The sequence below is a fragment of the Schistocerca piceifrons genome, chromosome 1 (genome assembly GCF_021461385.2).
Source record: "Schistocerca piceifrons isolate TAMUIC-IGC-003096 chromosome 1, iqSchPice1.1, whole genome shotgun sequence".
Classification (NCBI taxonomy): domain Eukaryota; kingdom Metazoa; phylum Arthropoda; class Insecta; order Orthoptera; family Acrididae; genus Schistocerca; species Schistocerca piceifrons.
The window spans coordinates 1,006,742,103-1,006,761,261 of NC_060138.1; the positions used below are offsets into that span (position 1 = coordinate 1,006,742,103).

The window sequence follows — 19,159 nt, forward strand, 5'->3', positions numbered from 1 at the left end:
TAAAATCTCACAACAAGAAGTGATAATGCAATAAAATGAAAAGAAGCAGAAATTACAAGCATTGGCCAAACGACTTAGAAGATACAAAAAAAGTGAAAATAGAAGGAAACAAAACCAAACATTCAACACAAACCAAAAGAAATTTTACCAGACAGTAGATAACAAACACATTAAAATAGACAATCCACCAAACATAACAGACATGGAACACTTCTGGAGCAACATATGGTCAAACCCGGTACAACATAACAGGCATGCACGGTGGATACAAGCAGAAACAGATATGCACAAGATGATACCACAAATGTCTGAAGTGATAATTTTGCAACAGGAAGTCACCCAAGCAATTAATTCTACTCACAATTGGAAAGCCCCTGGAAAAGATAAAATAGCAAATTTCTGGCTAAAGAAATTCACCTCAACACATTCACATCTAACTAAATTATTTAACAGTTACATTGCAGACCCATACAGATTCCCTGATACACTTACACATGGAATAACTTACCTGAAACCTAAAGATCAAGCAGACACAGCAAACCCAGCAAAATATCGCCCCATAACATGCCTACCAACAATATACAAAATATTAACTTAAGTCATTACACAGAAATTAATGACACATACAACACAGAACAAAATTATAAGTGAAGAACAAAAAGGCTGCTGTAAAGGAGCACTAGGATGTAAAGAGCAACTGTTAATAGATGCAGAGGTGACATATCGAGCTAAAACTAAACAAAGGTCGCTACACTATGCATACATTGATTACCAAAAAGCTTTTGATAGTGTACCCCACTCATGGTTACTACAAATATTGGAAATATACAAAGTAGGTCCTAAATTGATACAGTTCCTAAACATAGTAATGAAAAATTGGAAAACCTCACTTAATATCAAAACAAATTCAAATATCGCATCACAGCCAATACAGATTAAGCGTGGAATATACCAAGGAGACTCATTAAGTCCTTTCTGGTTCTGCCTTGCTCTGAACCCACTATCCAACATGCTAAATAATACAAATTATGGATACAATATTACTGGAACATACCCACACAAAATCACACATCTGCTATACATGGATGATCTAAAACTACTGGCAGCAACAAATCAACAACTCAGCCAATTACTAAAGGTAACAGAAGTATTCAGCAATGATATAAATATGGCTTTTGGAACAGACAAATGTAAGAAAAATAGCATAGTCAAGGGAAAACACACTAAACAAGATTACATATGGGATAACCACAGCGACTGCATAAAAGCGATGGAAAAAACAGATGCCTATAAATATCTAGGATACAGACAAAAAATAGGAATAGATAATACAAATATTAAAGAAGAACTAAAAGGAAAATATAGACAAAGACTAACAAAAATACTGAAAACAGAATTGACAGCAAGAAACAAGACAAAAGCTATAAATACTTATGCTATACCAATATTGACCTACTCATTTGGAGTAGTGAAATGGAGTAACACAGACCTAGAAGCACTCAATACACTTACACGATCACAATGCCACAAATATAGAATACATCACATACATTCAGCAACTGAAAGATTCACATTAAGCAGAAAGAAAGGAGGAAGGGGATTTATCGACATAAAAAACCTACATTATGGACTTATATCTAAAAACAAAGATGATGTGACTTACCAAACGAAAGCGCTGGCAGGTCAATAGACACACAAACATACACACAAAATTCTAGCTTTCGCAACAAACGGTTGCTTCGTCAGGGAAGAGGGAAGGAGAGGGAAAGACGAAAGGAAGTGGGTTTTAAGGGAGAGGGTAAGGAGTCATTCCAATCCCGGGAGCGGAAAGACTTACCTTAGGGGGGGAAAAAAAAGGACGTGTATACACTTGCGCGCGCGCACACACACATATCCATCCACACATATAGAGACACAAGCAGACATATTTAAATATGTCTGCTTGTGTGTATGTTTGTGTGTCTATCGACCTGCCAGCGCTTTCGTTCGGTAAGTCACATCTTTGTTTTTAGATATATTTTTCCCACGTGGAATGTTTCCCTCTATTGTATTGATATCATTAATTTGAACCCTACATTATGGACAGGTAGACAATTTAAGAAAATTCTTTATAGAACGAGCAGAAACTAGCAAAATACACAAAGCAATCACTCATATAAATACATCGGCTACACCACTGCAATTTCATAACCACTTCTACAACCCTTTAGATCACATAACATCAACAGATACGAAGAAAGTAAATTGGAAAAAGAAAACACTACATGGCAAGCACCCGTATCATCTAACACAGCCACACATCGATCAAGACACATCCAACACATGGCTAAGAAAAGGAAATATATACAGTGAGACGGAAGGATTCATGATTGCAATCCAGGATCAAACAATAAACACAAGATATTACAGCAAGCGTATTATTAAAGATCCCAATACCACAACAGATAAATGCAGACTTTGCAAACAACAAATAGAAACAGTAGATCACATCACAAGTGGATGTAAAATACTAGCAAATACAGAACACCCCAGAAGACATGACAATGGAGCAAAAATAATACATCAACAGCTTGCCTTACATCATAAACTTATAAAACATGTTCCCACATACAAGTATGCACCACAAAATGTACTGGAGAACGATGAATACAAATTATACTGGAACAGAACCATTATAACAGATAAAACACCACCACATAACAAACCTGACATCATACTCACCAATAAAAAGAAAAAATTAACACAACTAATCGAAATATCCATACCCAATACAACAAATATACAAAAGAAAACAGGAGAAAAAATTGAAAAATACATCCAACTGGCTGAGGAAGTCAAGGACATGTGGCATCAGGATAAAGTTGACATTATACCAATTATACTATCAACTACAAGAATCATACCACACAATATCCACCAGTACATCAATGCAATACAGCTAAATCCAAACTTATATATACAACTACAGAAATCTGTAATTATTGACACTTGCTCAATTACCTGAAAGTTCCTGAATGCGATGTAACATATACCGTACAGTTAAAAGGAAGTCATGCTTGATCAAGGTCCGCGTTACTTTCCATTTTTGACCAGACATAACGTCTGAGAAAAGAAAGAAATAATAATAATAATAATAATAGTAGTAGTAGATGATGATGATGATGATGATGATGATGATGATGATGATGATGATGATGATGATGATGATGATGACACTACTACTATTAACTTATTGCTTGCTGTAACATTGGGGAAAATAACTTAAAATAAATTTGTAAAAGTAATTATATCGTGCTATGATGCAGTGTGGGACTGGGGCTGCTCAATGAATTTTGGAAATATTTCAGCAGCTGTTATTTTTATACTAACTAATAACTTCTGTAGAAATATCTTTTTTGGAATAATTTGTTTCTAGCTCTGCGGAAAAAGTATCTCGTGTTGACCTATCTAAATAAATATCCCTTTCACTTATTTTATAAGTTACAGAGAAAAACACCCCACATGTTGTCTGATAAACTTTCACAGGTGTCGTCTTGTGGAAAAATCTAAGGTCTAATCATAGATACTCAAATCCACAGTTGAACATCTAGTTTTTATTGAGGATCTAAATCAGTATTACCTTAAAAAATCAGTGTTTGTAACAAACAAAAATTATTTCTGTATCCATAAACTGTAACACACTCAAGAAGTCAGCTACAAGAACTTGTTTGTCAGCTGCAGGATATGTTAATATGAAAGTGTAAATGATTAGTTTCCTTGTTGATCTGCTACTGCCCAAAATAACATTGTTAACCATTCATTGACCTTCAGCCTCTTCCTAATGGCCCGGAGTAAGGATTCGTAAAACCATTACACAAGAAGTAATCTCTCAAACATCCTCTCTACTATAGGCCCATTGGCATTCTGTCAGCATTTATCTAAGATTGTAGAATAAATAATTCATGAACAGCTTACTAATGACTTTAACATTGAATAACCTTTCAGACGAATACCAGCCTGATCGGCAGTAAAATCACAGCGTGGGTGACTGCTGTTACAAAAGTGACCGATGTAGTGAAGTAAGAAATGGATCGACAGGGGACAGTTAAGAGCTCTTTGGATTGGGAACAAAGGGCCACAGTAGAGGGATGCAGTATGAGTGGTCTAACAAGGATCATTATTGGGCCCATTACTTGTTAATGATGTAAACTATTCTCCCCATTTGCAAATATCAGTTATGTGCTGATGACCTTCAATTATATCTGAGTGCAAGTCTAATAAACCTGTGCACAGCAGTCCAGTGTGTAAATGCTGATTTACTTGTCTTATCAGAGTGGGTGCAGAACATGGGTTTGAAACTTAATCCACCTGAAAAGCAAGCAGTCTGTTACTCAAGAGGCTTATTGCCCTTCAGTTCAGAAAATCTCTGCCACCCTTAATCCTTAAACAGCAAAGAAATAATCTTTTCTTCCCCTGTAAAGAATTAATTATCCCCATACTTGAGTATGGAATAATATTCTGTATGGATTTCAGCATCAGAACTCGCATCGGCTGGATCTGGTGACCTAAGCTTGTGCACAAAAAGTTCATGATGTATGTTATTTATACCATACCCCCTGCCTATGAATATATTATGGCTGCATGCCAACAAGCATTGAGACCTTCTCAATCATTGCCCTCCCTGTCTGCCTCTGTAGCGTAGTGGTAGCATTACCACCTACCACGCAAGGGGGCCTGGGTTAGATTCCTGGCAGGGGACTGGGTGTTGTGTGTCCATCATTTTAATCATCGACATGAAAGTGGCGTCAACTAAAAAGACTTTCAATACGGCGGCCAATAAATGCCATACAATCATTTCATTTTTTCATTGCCCTCCCTGTAATTGATGTTCAAATCTTAAACCATTATCTGAACACCACTGCAGAAATACCTATCCTCAACAAAGTAAAATTCTTCTGTACCACTACGTAACTCTCATATTCTCTGTATCATTTTCTATTGTAATTGGATAGATAAACTCTAGTCAATCTGTGGCAGGAGAACACACAGAGATAGATTTGCAGGTTTTTGGAACCAGTGGCTTCTCCTTATGGCAAAAGGGTTGAAAGGGAAGGAAAAGAAGTGAGGGAAAGAGGATGGTGAGGTATGGTATGATACACTCCTGGAAACTGAAATAAGAACACCGTGAATTCATTGTCCCAGGAAGGGGAAACTTTATTGACACATTCCTGGGGTCAGATACATCACATGATCACACTGACAGAACCACAGGCACATAGACACAGGCAACAGAGCATGCACAATGTCAGCACTAGTACAGTGTATATCCACCTTTCGCAGCAATGCAGGCTGCTATTCTCCCATGGAGACGATCGTAGAGATGCTGGATGTAGTCCTGTGGAACGGCTTGCCATGCCATTTCCACCTGGCGCCTCAGTTGGACCAGCGTTCGTGCTGGACGTGCAGACCGCGTGAGACGACGCTTCATCCAGTCCCAAACATGCTCAATGGGGGACAGATCCGGAGATCTTGCTGGCCAGGGTAGTTGACTTACACCTTCTAGAGCACGTTGGGTGGCACGGGATACATGCGGACGTGCATTGTTCTGTTGGAACAGCAAGTTCCCTTGCCGGTCTAGGAATGGTAGAACGATGGGTTCGATGACGGTTTGGATGTACCGTGCACTATTCAGTGTCCCCTCGACGATCACCAGTGGTGTACGGCCAGTGTAAGAGATCGCTCGCCACACCATGATGCCGGGTGTTGGCCCTGTGTGCCTCGGTCGTATACAGTCCTGATTGTGGCGCTCACCTGCACGGCGCCAAACACGCATACGACCGTCATTGGCACCAAGGCAGAAGCGACTCTTATCGCTGAAGACGACACGTCTCCATTCGTCCCTCCATTCACGCCTGTCGCGACACCACTGGAGGCGGGCTGCACGATGTTGGGGCGTGAGCGGAAGACGGCCTAACGGTGTGCGGGACCGTAGCCCAGCTTCATGGAGACGGTTGCGAATGGTCCTCGCCGATACCCCAGGAGCAAAAGTGTCCCTAATTTGCTGGGAAGTGGCGGTGCGGTCCCCTACGGCACTGCGTAGGATCCTACGGTCTTGGCATGCATCCGTGCGTCGCTGCGGTCCAGTCCCAGGTCGACGGGCACATGCACCTTCCGCCGACCACTGGCGACAACATCGATGTACTGTGGAGACCTCACGCCCCACGTGTTGAGCAATTCGGCGGTACGTCCACCCGGCCTCCCGCATGCCCACTATACGCCCTCGCTGAAAGTCCGTCAACTGCACATACGGTTCACGTCCACGCTGTTGCGGCATGCTACCAGTGTTAAAGACTGCGATGGAGCTCCGTATGCCACGGAAAACTGGCTGACACTGACGGCGGCGGTGCACAAATGCTGCGCAGCTAGCGCCATTCGACGGCCAACACTGCGGTTCCTGGTGTGTCCACTGTGCCGTGCGTGTGATCATTGCTTGTACAGCCCTCTCGCAGTGTCCGGAGCAAGTATGGTGGGTCTGACACACCGGTGTCAATGTGTTCTTTTTTCCGTTTCCAGGAGTGTATGATATGATATGAGGAGAGTTTGGGAAAGTCTCCCAGAACCCAGTCAGGAAAGACTTAATCAGTCTTTCCTTCTCATCCCGTCCAAAATTCCCCCTAACCCAGGGTTCTGGGTGGCTTTTCTGAACAGTACCTTCCCCTTCAAACCTTCTGTGAGAAGGAGCCACTAGTTAAGAGAGCTTGAAGATTTCTGTGCCTTTATTGTATGTGCTGCTGCTGCTGCTGCTGCTGCTGCTGCTGCTTGGTGGCTAGATTTTTTTATCTAGCTAATTAAACTATAACATTTTCTGTATCAGGACCCCGACTTGACAGACTTTCTCAGAATATAAGTTAGAGACAGTGCCTGTCGATGCAGCACTTCTGCCTTTTGGTGCATCGTCTCCTTCATTACTAAATAATTTGTAATTTTCAACTAGAACTTCCAGTATATTAAAATACAAGGGTATTCTTTTAAAACATAGCTGCATTCTGTTTATCCCTGGTATAAAATACTGTTTTTGGAAAGTTACTACTCACCATATAGTGGAGATGTTGAGTCGCAATAGGCACAACAAAAAGATTCACACAATTATAGCTATCGGCCATTAAGGCCTTTGTCAGCAACAGACGCATGTGTGGGCGCGCGCACGCACACACAACTTGCACTCATGTCTGCAGTCTTTTCAGTTATGAGACTGCAGATGTGTGTGTGTGTGTATATTGCTGACAAAGGCCTTAATGGCTGAAAGCTATAATTGTGTGAATCTTTTTGTTGTGCCTATCGTGACTCGGCATCTCCGCTATATGGTGAGTAGCAACTTTCCTTCTCTAATATTGCTACATTCCATCCTGGCTTTTCCCTTGTTTGTTTTTGGAAAGACTTTATTTACTAAAGTGAAAAAACCAGCTCTGAACTTGCAGTTATACATACAGGTATCCCATCAGATCCATTTACTTCCATATTAGGCAACTATTTATTTTTTGGCTCCAAAATTACGTATCTCAATAATTAGTTATTCTTCTTCCCCAAATACTGTGTTTTTTAATATTAATGATTTATGTTGCAGATGGCAGGCCGTATTACAAAGCTGGCTAATTGCTTCCGGAGAACTCTTGAGGATACAAAGGAACTTTACCAAAGAGAAATGAACAAACTTAAGGATGCAAAAGACCAAGCTGTATTGGCAGCAAGAGTTGAAACTCAAGTTGCATGTTCAAGGTAATTTTATTGCAGTAAAATATTAAGTTATGGGAGAAAAACCAAAATAGCTGATAATGTTTTAAAAACCATGTTGTTTTCTTTCCATAACTTAGAGCTGTTGTATCCAAGGAGAACAAAATTTTTATAAAATATAAAAGTGTCAGGATTTATGAAGGAATGTAAGGGGATAAGTAAATTAGGTGGTGTTCAGCTAGTGAAGTTGGTACTAACTTTGACATGTAAGAATTGCTGTTAAGATAATGGATAGCAGCATTTTTGTAAGTTGGCAACACTGATCATTTATGCCCTTTGAGTGATATTTTATTATAATGAAGGAAACCAGCCAGCAGTCACTCGGTATTGTGGTATATATTAATTTATTCAGCTAAACAGGTACAGAAGAAACAAGTGGAAGACTTTCCCTATAGAGACAGATGCTGGAGCAAGTGAATCCCATAATTTTAGTATGTCAAGGATGTATGGAAGCCAAACCTGTGATAAAAAATCATTGGAGATTATGTATGATTGTCAGACATAATCATAGGAGATAATGTTACATGCATCACATCTGAATTAAGTATCAGTGCCAAAAATGTATTACCAGAACATTTTGCATTGGTTCTGCATAATTTGTGAACAGTGATTGAGAGTTGCAATATGTTTCACTGTGTCAGACTTGCAATCAATCAGTACCATATATGGTGGATGTATTAATGTGCTTTTTGCCTTCGACTGCCTAGCTTTTGTACCACTAAATGTGATGGTAAAGTGTCTTAGTATTCAGTTTTTCCCTATTACTCGCAAGGTACAAATTACAGCTACAAAGAAGAATGTCAGTGGATAAAATAAAATCTGAAGCTTCCAGAGGCAGTGTAGTCAGCCTGAATGATACATAACCATAATCTTTGTGCAGAGTGTAAAGAAGAAAAGGGGAAAAAATGGATGGAAGAGGCAGCTACATGCCAGAGTTGACAGATGATGGGATATTGTTCTTTATGCCAAATGCCTCATTACATTTTGAAGAATCCTTTAGGGCGATTTCTCTTTAGATATTGAAGTGTGTGCAAAATGAGTGCAAAACTACAAACACATGCATTATTTTACTTTCAATTCATAACACACTCCATATTCCAGCATTTGAGCAGAAATTCTTGGTCACAGACCTGGTGTTAGGTATAAAGTTACTCTCTAATCCAGTGGCCAGTCCCCAATTCAGATCATTTTACTGTATACAATTACCCTCAAAGCAGCACACAAATGCGAAATAAGGCAGACTAGAACTACATTACCTTATATAAGTAGATGGGCAACTATTAGTGGACACTGAGTGGGGTCCACCTTTAACCTTCATGACAGCTTGAACTTGGTGGGGTCCACCTTTAACCTTCATGACAGCTTGAACTTGGTGGAGAAAACTTTGAGAGAGGTGTTCGAATGTCTGGAGGAACTGCAGTATTTCATAGTCCAGGTTGGGGCTCTGGGCAGGCCAGCCCATTTCAGGAATGTTGTGGTCTACAAACCATTGCCTCACAGATGCTGATTTACAAAAGGTTGCATTTTCAATGTTTCTGAACTGTTCATCCACTGTAGACAGCACAAACTGTAACCCCCTGTGGGTCTGGAGATTAAAATAGTCGTAAGAAGCGACTACAAGGAGTCGCGAAAGTTTTGGCCTTTGTGATGGTCCCCTGTAGGGTTTGACCTCCATTTTTCAAAATTTTCCCGAAGAGTGAGCCAATTGGGGAAGGGCAGCTTACATGGTGCATCATGTCTCTCGTACATAGAGATCTTTAGCCCACTTTCTTGTCGTCGCATTGCAGTCCAGCTCATTCTCCATCTCTTGGGTGAGGACACCTTCCTGGGTGAGTTTTCCACCATGCACTACGCGGTGTCGCTTCCCGCCAACTATGACCATGGACTTCTTTGCACCTCATATCCAGCATGGTAACAAGTCCGTTGTGGTGGGGCCGTCATGTACCCTGTTGGTTGTAGCCTCCTGACAACACAGGGATCGCTCTGCTGATGCATGCGCTGTTAACTCCCCACATATGCCCTGGGGCTTCATGACTCTAGGCAAGGGCCATCCTGCCAGGTGACTTTTGATGCGGCTGGATGACGCCTATGGGGAGGATCCCTGGTCGGAGTAGGTGGCATCAGCTTGGATGACGTGCGATGAAGTGTACCACACCATGACTTGCTGGTGGTCAGACACCAGCAGTCAGTGTTCAAAGTCTCAATGCAATGCTAGAAAGTAAGACCCTAAATCGTTCCCCTCCCTGGCCACACCATGGGAGGTACGCCAGACAAAGGATGGCAGTGAACCTTATTCACCCTGGTACCTTGTATGTACGAGAACTAATGGGGACTCTTTTGTTTCGATGAAGCCAGTTTTTTGTAGAGCATTTAGAAGACAAGTTTGGGGAGATAGAGGGCTTGTCCAAAATTCGTTCTGGGTCTGTCTTCATAAAAACAGCATCCTCTGCCCAGTCATGGGCTTTTCTCACTTGTAACAAGATGGGGATGTTTCTGTTGCCATCATACCACATAAGCTCTTAAATATGGTCCAGGGTATTATATTCCACAGTGACCTTCTTTTGCAGTCTGATAAAGACAAGCTGCACACAAATTTAGAGCGGTGAGGTGTTCATTTCATGCGGCGTATCCATCGGGTTCAGAGGGATAATCAGGTTGCCACCGGTGCCTTCATCTTGGCCTTTGAGGGTGATACCTTAACCGAGAAGGTAAAGGTGATGGTCTACTGCTGTGATGTCAAACCGTACATACCTCTCCCGATGCAGTGCTTTAAGTGCTGGAAGTTTGCCCATATGTCTTCCCGCTGTACTTCCAGCGTCACATGTCGAGATTGTGGATGTCCATCACATCCCAATACATCATGTGCCTGGCGAGCATAATTCACCTTGCTTGCCAGACTGCAGGATTTTACAGAAAGAGAGGAAAATCGTGGAATAAAAGACCCTGGACTGACTGACCTATACTGAAAATAGGATTGCCTACATCCTGCCGCTATGACCCCCTCATACACCACTGCTATGAGAACAGTTGTAGCCCCCATCAGTTATGCGAATTCCAGTCGGCTGTGAAGCAAAAGGCTACACCTGCCCCCTTAGTGGGGGGCAATTCCCCCCCTCCTCCCCCACCTCCCCTCCCCTGTTTCTCCTGTACCACCTACCTCTAGAGCACTGTCCCCCGCCAACCATCGTGGACACCAGTCCCCACTTCTCAGCCAGAGAAATCTCCTGCCAGTGGCTGAAGTGTCCAAAAGCAGCTGGTCGTAGGGCTTCACGATCATCCTCAGTCCTGGAGATTGAATCAGTGAAGCCCTCCCAGCCAGAGAAACCCAAGGAGCAGAGAGAAAAGTCCAAAAGGAAGACCCCTAAGACCAAGGAAATTGCGGTGGCACCCACACCACCGCTACCTAAAAGCTCTGCGTCTGTGGATAAGGTAGAGATCATGGCGTCCACTGATGACCTAGATCTTGCCAGACCGTCAGCCACAATGGATATAGACTGCTCAGGCTATAAATCTGTGGTTGCAGGTGACCCTGAGGCATAAATTGCCTCATTGAATGTTCCATGCCTTCCTAGTCTGACAATGACGTCATCCTCCAGTGGAATAACGGCAGTTTTTTCCACCGCCTGGCTAAGCTTCGGCAACTGTTAAGCTTTACACCTGGTTTCTGCATTGCCCTCCAGGAAACCTGGTTCCCAGCAGTGCAGACCCCCGCCCTCCATGGCTATAAGGGATATTACAGCAACTGTAGAGACTATAATGGAGTGTCAGGTGGAGTTTGCGAAACATTCTAAACTCGGTCTGTTGTGGAACTATGACCCTTCAGACCCCTCTTGAAGCTGTGGCTGTCTGCAATGTATATCTTCCTTCAGGTGGTGCAGTACCCCTGAATTGATAAACCCTGATTGATAAACTCCCAAAACCTTTCCTATTTTGGTGAGATTTTAACGCCCATAACCCCTTGTGGGGTGGCGCCGTGCTTACTGACACAGGCAGAGATGGCGAAGCTTTACTGTCTCAGTTCAACCTCTGCCACTTAAATACTGTGGCCGCCACACATTTCAGTGTGGCTCATGGAAGTTACTCAGCCATTGATTTATCTATTTGCAGCCCAGGACTTCTCCCATCTATCTGCTGGAGGTCACATGATGACCTGTGTGGTAGTGACCAGTTCCCCATCTTCCTGTCACTGCCCTGTGTCAGGCCCACGGACACTTGCCCAGATGGGCTTTAAACAAGGCAGAGAACTTTCACCTCTGGGGTCACTGTCAACTCTCCCCCATATGGTATCATCGATGTGATGGTTGAGCAGGTGACTACAACAATTGTTAATGCAGCGGAAAACACGCACCCTTACTCTTTTTGGGTGCCCGCAGCGAAAGTGGTCCCTTGGTGGTCGCCAGAAGTCACTGAGGCAATTAGTGTCGGCGAGCTCTACAGCAACATAAGCAGCACCCTTCCCTGGAACACCTCATAGCCTTTAAGCGGCTCAGAGCGTGCGATTGCCAGCTTATCAAAGGAGAGAAGCGGGAGTGTTGGGAGAGATATGTCTCGACCATTGGATGCCATACATCACTTTCTCAAAGTCTGGATGAAGATCAGACGTCTCTTTGGGTACCAGACTCCAACAGGTGTCCCTGGCATTGACATCAATGGCGTGTTGTCTACCAACACACAAGATTGCTGAGCACTATGCTCGAGGCTCTGCGTCGAAAAACTACCCCCAACCTTTGGGATCCTCAAAAGGCGGACGGAAAGGAAAGTCCTCTAATTCGCTACATGCCACAATGAATCCTATAACGCCCCATATACGGAGTGGGAGCTCCTCATTGTCCTTGCACATTGCCTCAACACTGCTTCTAGGCCAGATTGGATTCACAGTCAGATGATAAAACATCTGTCATCTGACTAAAAGTGATATCTCCTCGTAATCTTCAACCGGATCTGATGCAGTGGTGCCTTTCCATCACAGTGGTGGGATAGCACCATCATTCCGATGCTTAAACTCAGTAAAAACCCACTTGATGTGGATACCTATTGGCCCTTGAACCACACCATTCTTTGTATGCTGCTGGAACATATGGTGTGTCGGCGGTTGGGTCGGGTCCTGTAGTCACATGGCCTACTGGCTCCATGTCGGGGCGGCTTCCGCCAGGGTCACTCTACCACTGATAAACTTGTGTCCTTCGAGTCTGTCATCCAGCCTCTTCCAGGCGCCAACAGGTGGTTGCTGTCTTTTTTATTTACGAAAAGCATATGACACGACCTGGCGACATCATCATCCTTACATTATGCGAGTGGGGACTGTGAGGCCCGCTCCTGATTTTTATCCACTATTTCCTGTCGCTTCGTACTTTCCGTGTCCAAGTTGGTGCCTCTCATAGTTCGCCCCATATCCAGGAGAATGGGGTCCCTCAGGGCTCCGTATTAAGTGTATCTCTATTTCTAGTGGCCATTAATGGTATAGCAGCAGCTGTAGGACCGTCTGTGTTACTGTCTCTGTATGCAGACAACTTCTGCATTTCGTACTGCTCCACCAATATTGGTGTTGCTGAGCAGCACCTACAGGTAGCCATCCACAAGACGCAGTCATGCCCACGGTTTCCAGTTTTTGGCGACAAAGTCATGTTGTGCACTTCTGTTGGTGTTGTACCGTTCATCCGGAACCAGAACTTTACCTTAATGACGATCCACTCACTGTAGTGGAGACATACCGATTCTTAGGAGTGGTTTTCAATGCCCGATTGACTTGGCTTCCTCACCTTCGTCAGCTTCAGTGGAAGTGCTTGCAACACCTCAATGCCCTCTGCTGCCTAAGCAACACAAAGTGGGGTGCAGTTTGCTCTACACTGCTGCAGCTCTACAGATCCCTTGTTCAATCCCTCCTTGACTACGGGAGTCTGGTTTATGTTTCAGCGGCACCCTCAGCGTTCCGTTTACTCGACTCAGTACACCACTGTGGTGTTCGCCTAGTGACAGGAACTTTTAGGAAGAGTCTGGTGACCAGTGTCCTGGTGGAGGCCAGAGTCTCTCCATTGTAGATTAGGTGTGCGCAGTTACTCTCCAGTTACGTTGCACACGTTTGTAATTATCCTGCACATCCCGAATTACAGTCTGCTTTTCCTGCCCACAGCGGTTCATCTCCCGCATTGGCGGCCCAGGTCAGGGCTTCCAATTGCAGTTTGTGTGCGATCCCTTCACTCCGAACTAGAGTCCTTGCCCTTACCACCTATACTTGAGGTTCATTCACAAACACCACCATGGTGTACAGCTAGGTCGCAGCTTCGCCTGGACCTTTCACGTGGCCCTAAGGACTCTGTTAACCCTGCGTCTCTCCGCTGTCACTTCCTCTAGCTTCTCGGCATGTACTGGGGCCATGAAGTAGTTTACACCGATCGCTCGATGGCTGATGGTCACGTTGGCTTTGCCTATATTCATGGAGGGCATGTGGAACAGCACTCCTTGCCAAATGGCTGCAGTGTTTTCACTGCAGAGCTGTGGCCATATCTCATGCTCTTGACCACATCCTCTTATGCCCAGGTGAGTCATTTCTCCTGTGTTCTGACTCCTTGAGCAGTCTTCAAGCTGGTTACCAGTGCTACCCTCATCATCCTTTGGTAGGGAGCATCGAGGAGTCCATCTATTTGCTGGAATGGTCCAGTCGTTCAGTGGTGTTCATCTGCATCTCAGGTCATGTCGGAATCCCAGGCAATGAACTTGCCGACTGGGTGGTCAAACAGGCTATGCAGAAACCTCTTATGGAGATCAGCTTCTCTGAAACTGACCTGTGTTCAATATTACGCCGCAAGATTTTACGGCTTTGGGAGGTGGAATGGCATAACCTCAGTATGCACAAGTGTGCCATTAAGGAAACTACGAATGTGTGGAAGACCTCCGTGCATACCTCTCGCAGGGACTCTGTGGTTCTGTCGGCTCCACATTGGCCACACGTGGCTGATGTATGGATACCTCCTCCGTCACAAGAATTCACCTCGGTGTCGCTGTGGCTCACGAATGATGGTTGTCCATCTCTTGCTAGACTGCCCACTTTTAGCCACTCTGCAGTGGACTTATAACCTTCCCAGCACACTATCTTCGGTGTTAGGCAACAGTGCGTCAACAGCAGCTTTAGTTCTATGTTTTATTCGTGAGGGGGAGTTTTGGCATTTGCTCTAAATTTTAGCACATGACCTTTGTTCCTATGTGTCCGCCACCCTAGTGCTTTCAGGGTGGGGAGGTTTTAATGTTTTTGCAGAGTGGCTGACTTTTCCTTTTTATCCTCATGGTCAGCCAGCCATGGTAACCTGCTTTCTTGTTTTAACCTCTTCTACCTGTTTCTTGCATCTTTGTGGTTTTATTGTCCCCTTTTGTCCATTTCAGTGTAGTTTCCCTTCAGTCGTTGTGGTTTTTCCTTTCATTTTGTTTTGTGTTGTCTCATTGTCTTATTCTCACCCTTGTGGCATTGTTTCTTTCGGAACAAGGGACCGATGACCTCGTAGTTTGGTCCCTTCCCCCCTCTTTTACATCAACCAGCGAACAAATCTAAAATTTTCATTAGTTTACCCATCTTAAGTTGTAAGGGGGCAAACTGCAATGATTACTTGACGTAAGGTGCACTACCCAAGATTATTTGTAAACAAGCTTTGTTGTTGATCTGGTTTTGTTAAGTGTGGTTGCCATCTTCAGATCTCAAGGTTATTACATACCTCCTATACAAACAGTACAAGTACTCTTTCGAAAACATTGCTAGGTGTATGAGGGGTGAGATGAATAACGCATCGGCAAGTCAGGGTTAAAACCACTATACACAGTGATAGCCAAATGCTTGTCCCCCTTACAGCATACTACTGTGCACTTCACTGTAGCCAGTGCATCACTACATTAATGAACCTAGGGGTCCTGTGGCTGCAATGAAGTGCACAGTAGTGTGCAATATGGGGGACAAGCATTGTGCGAATTACTCTGTACATTGTAGTTGTAACCTTGACTTGCATTGGCATCACTGATCTCAATCCTCGGACACATGGCAATGTTCTAGAAGCTGTTGCACAGCTGTTATAGAAGATATGTAATAACCTTTTATTGATGTCTGAAGACAGTAACCATGCTTACCGAAACCAGTAATCGGCAATAAAGTTTGTTTTTGTACCATAACACTACCTCCTCTGTACTTCGTTGTTGACACTAAACATGATGCCAGGCGAGACCCATGAGAAAGACAGGCTACGGCACATATGTCACAGAGGTAGGCCTGAACTTGCTCGCTCAGCTTAGCAGACAAAATGCTTTTCTAAACCTGTTAACTCGCAGCTGAGCATGTACATACTAACAAGAATCCAGTCTTCTACTGGAATCTGCTATTATGAAGTCACACTAATTAACGGTACAACAACAAAATTTAATTTAAGATCAGTACTTTATATATATGGTATAACAGCTTGTTTATAATATTTAGTCTCTTCTGCTTAAGTCCTCATTTCATATAAGAAGTGGTGCCTTATGCAACTGATAATCATTTTGACATGTTTGTACCCCAGTACAGCCACAACAAATTATAAGTAGGCCTAGGCACTTCTGATCACTGTAGGACTCCATAATAGCAGAGTCCAGTAAAAGATGCAATTCTCCTTTGTACGTACCCACCTAGTTAACAGTTTAATAGGTGTAGAAATGTAGTTTCTCTGCTGAGTTGAGCAAGTAGCGAGTGCAGGCCTACCTTCGTGACACACGTGCAGACACGCTCCCCCAGGGGGTTCGTAGTTTGTTCATGGTTCACGTGTGGCACACTTGGGACGCCAAGCTGTTGCAGCCTGTTCGTCCTTCCCAGACTGCATTTCCATCTGTCTGCCTGTTTCTACATGTCCTCGCTCCTTCTCTGGTCCTCCTTCTTTGTCGGTGTTACTGCTGTTGATCTGGCTATCCACCAGCTTTTTTGTATTTGTTCTGGTTGTTGTTCCCATTGCCTTTTCATTCTCATTCTTCCTTTTTGGCATTTTATTCCCCCTGGGGGTTTGACCTCCACTTATAAATTTTTCTCTCTGTACTGTGAGCCATTTAGGGACGAATTCCCTCCCTAGCATTTACAGCATGGAGTCATCCCACCCCCCTCCTTCCCCTCTTTTTCCCTGCTGTAAATGAGGCATTAACATTCCAGAGGCTGCTTTGTCAATGAGTGTGTGTTATTCCGTTTGTTATTCTGAACATTTTATGGCTAGTGTTGTTCAGTTGTTAAACAAAGGCAGGTCATGCTGTATTCTGTTGTGTTGCATTGCTGGTGCCAATTTTAAGTAACACATTTCTTGACTTCCTTTTGCTTATGAGATTGTCTGTGTTTTCTTGCAGTAAATATAGTTCATATGCTTATTGTGGCTTATTTTGCCTTGTTGTGTTCTTGCTGTATTGGTAAAGATTTATTTTTAAACTGAACAAATTTGTAATTATTATTTTGTAGTAAATGCTAAGCTGTTCAATATTATGTATTGATGTCGCAGGGCTGTTTTTGAACAAAGGTCAGATAATCTGCCTGTCCATATTGTGGACCCAATTGAAACAGTAGGCCTCCAGCCAACGACAGATGGTAATGAAACAAAAAAGGTTAGTTGTTGCTATTATATATTTCTTCAGAAATTGTTGTTAATGATTTTTTCATGAATTGAAGTGCGTAAAATGGCTCTAATAGAAGGTGTTTGCTTCCAGTGTGCTAACTGCAATAGAGAAGCATTTGCAGAATGCTCGTTGTGTCGTCGTACACCATACTGCTCAACATTTTGTCAGCGTAAAGACTGGACAAGTCATCAAGTGGAATGTGTTCGGAATGCAACTGATAATAGTATTGGACAACCAGCTAGTTCAATAATGCTAATTGTTGAAAGTTCTGATCAAGTCCTAGGACATGGTGAATGTAATACTTGAGTTATTCACTCTGAAGGTGCCAATAATGCTAACTTACGTCTGAGGTATCTGTGATCTTTGCGCTGTGTTAGTGTGTGCTGATCATGATGGATGTTTTCTGTTTAGTCCATATGATTTTCAAAGAAAAAAATTTGCACATGTTGCATATATGTACAATCTAAAAATTTTATGCACAAATGTTACTACGTGTGTTGTGTGAATACAATCCAGAAGTATTGTTAAAAGTATTACTAGTCATATGAGAATATTTTTATGGAAAGTGAGACCTGCTTCTTCCTTTGGTTGAATTATGAATTCTAATTAGTCAGTTTGTTAACTGCTCTTCATTGTTGGTACATTTTTTTTTGTATCTGTTTTACACGAATGTAAAGGACATTTTTTGCTATATTGTTTTATATATGTATTTATAAAACATTTATCTTTTGGCTAGTACACATTGTATCCTTGTAAAACTGGTTAAAAGTATACTTAAGTGGCAACTGGTAGAGCTTTGTGAAAATGTGCAATTCATTTGTGTTTCTATTATTTGATTACAATGGTGATACACATCTGTTATGGAGAGCAGCTTTGTGATTGTAATGTAAACTTTTTAATCTGTGTGTGTGTGTGTGTGTGTGTGTGTGTGTGTGTGTGTGTGTGTGTGTGTGTTTGTAAATGTAAATTTATATTTATTATTTATTTGTGGTAGTTACTACATTGTTTATCATGAAAGGACCTCTTTAATAGCACACTGTGTGATGCAGGTATCTCAATGTCTTGGGATATGCTCCTGTGTGAGAGAAAAACTGAGAAGTTACTTCAGCTAAATTCCAAAGTTGATCAGAATAAAAAAAAATTTTTTTACAGATTTTGTATTTAATGGAATCCTGACATTTTCAGTTACTTGACTGTTGAATAGTTACAACTATCAATACAGTTTGTTATTGCTCAAGATTTCTTAGTCACTTGTGTGAAGTGACCATACACCATACCATTTTGCAACAAGACAAATTGCAGTTAAAGAAATAGCTTTAAACTATTTATTTCTATTGCAGATATTGTTCCATCAGAAGTGTTCACAATTGGGTATTATGAATTTTCAAAGGCTGCCTAAGGAATTGTGTAAAATAATGTCCGGCGACTTTATTCATACATCCAGTTATTGCTGTTGCTTGGTCCCTTCAGAGAAGGGAAGTAGTGTTTCCATGAAATTCTCTCAAAAGTTGACATTTAATTGTTCATTGTGTAAAAGAATTGCTGCAAACATCTCTATTTAAGAAATATTTCAAAGTATATAAAATGTTTAATTTTTATGTATCTGCAATGTGATTCAGATTACTGAAAATTTGTTAGACAACTTTTGTAAATGCGGAGCAATTGGTGTAAAACAAGAACAGATGTGTTTAGTCACTTCTGCGTAAATCTGAGAACTCAACTCTTCATTGATATATTGGTAGCAAGTGTCGAGACCCTTCTGAAGGATGTGTGGAAAAAACTGTTC

At 42.5% G+C, this 19,159-nt stretch overlaps 1 protein-coding gene across 2 annotated transcripts in view; it reads left to right on the forward strand.

Moving 5' to 3' along the window:
• LOC124795426 (deformed epidermal autoregulatory factor 1) overlaps positions 1–18,524 on the forward strand; it is a 62,517-nt gene extending 43,993 nt beyond the window's left edge. For both annotated transcript variants that reach the window (XM_047259456.1, XM_047259463.1), the window contains exons 8-10: positions 7,604–7,755; positions 17,259–17,361; positions 17,464–18,524. In XM_047259456.1, coding sequence (XP_047115412.1) covers positions 7,604–7,755; positions 17,259–17,361; positions 17,464–17,679 — 471 coding nt within the window. In that variant the 3' untranslated portion in view covers positions 17,680–18,524. The remainder of the gene's footprint in view (positions 1–7,603; positions 7,756–17,258; positions 17,362–17,463) is intronic.
• The last annotated feature ends 635 nt before the right edge of the window (positions 18,525–19,159 follow it).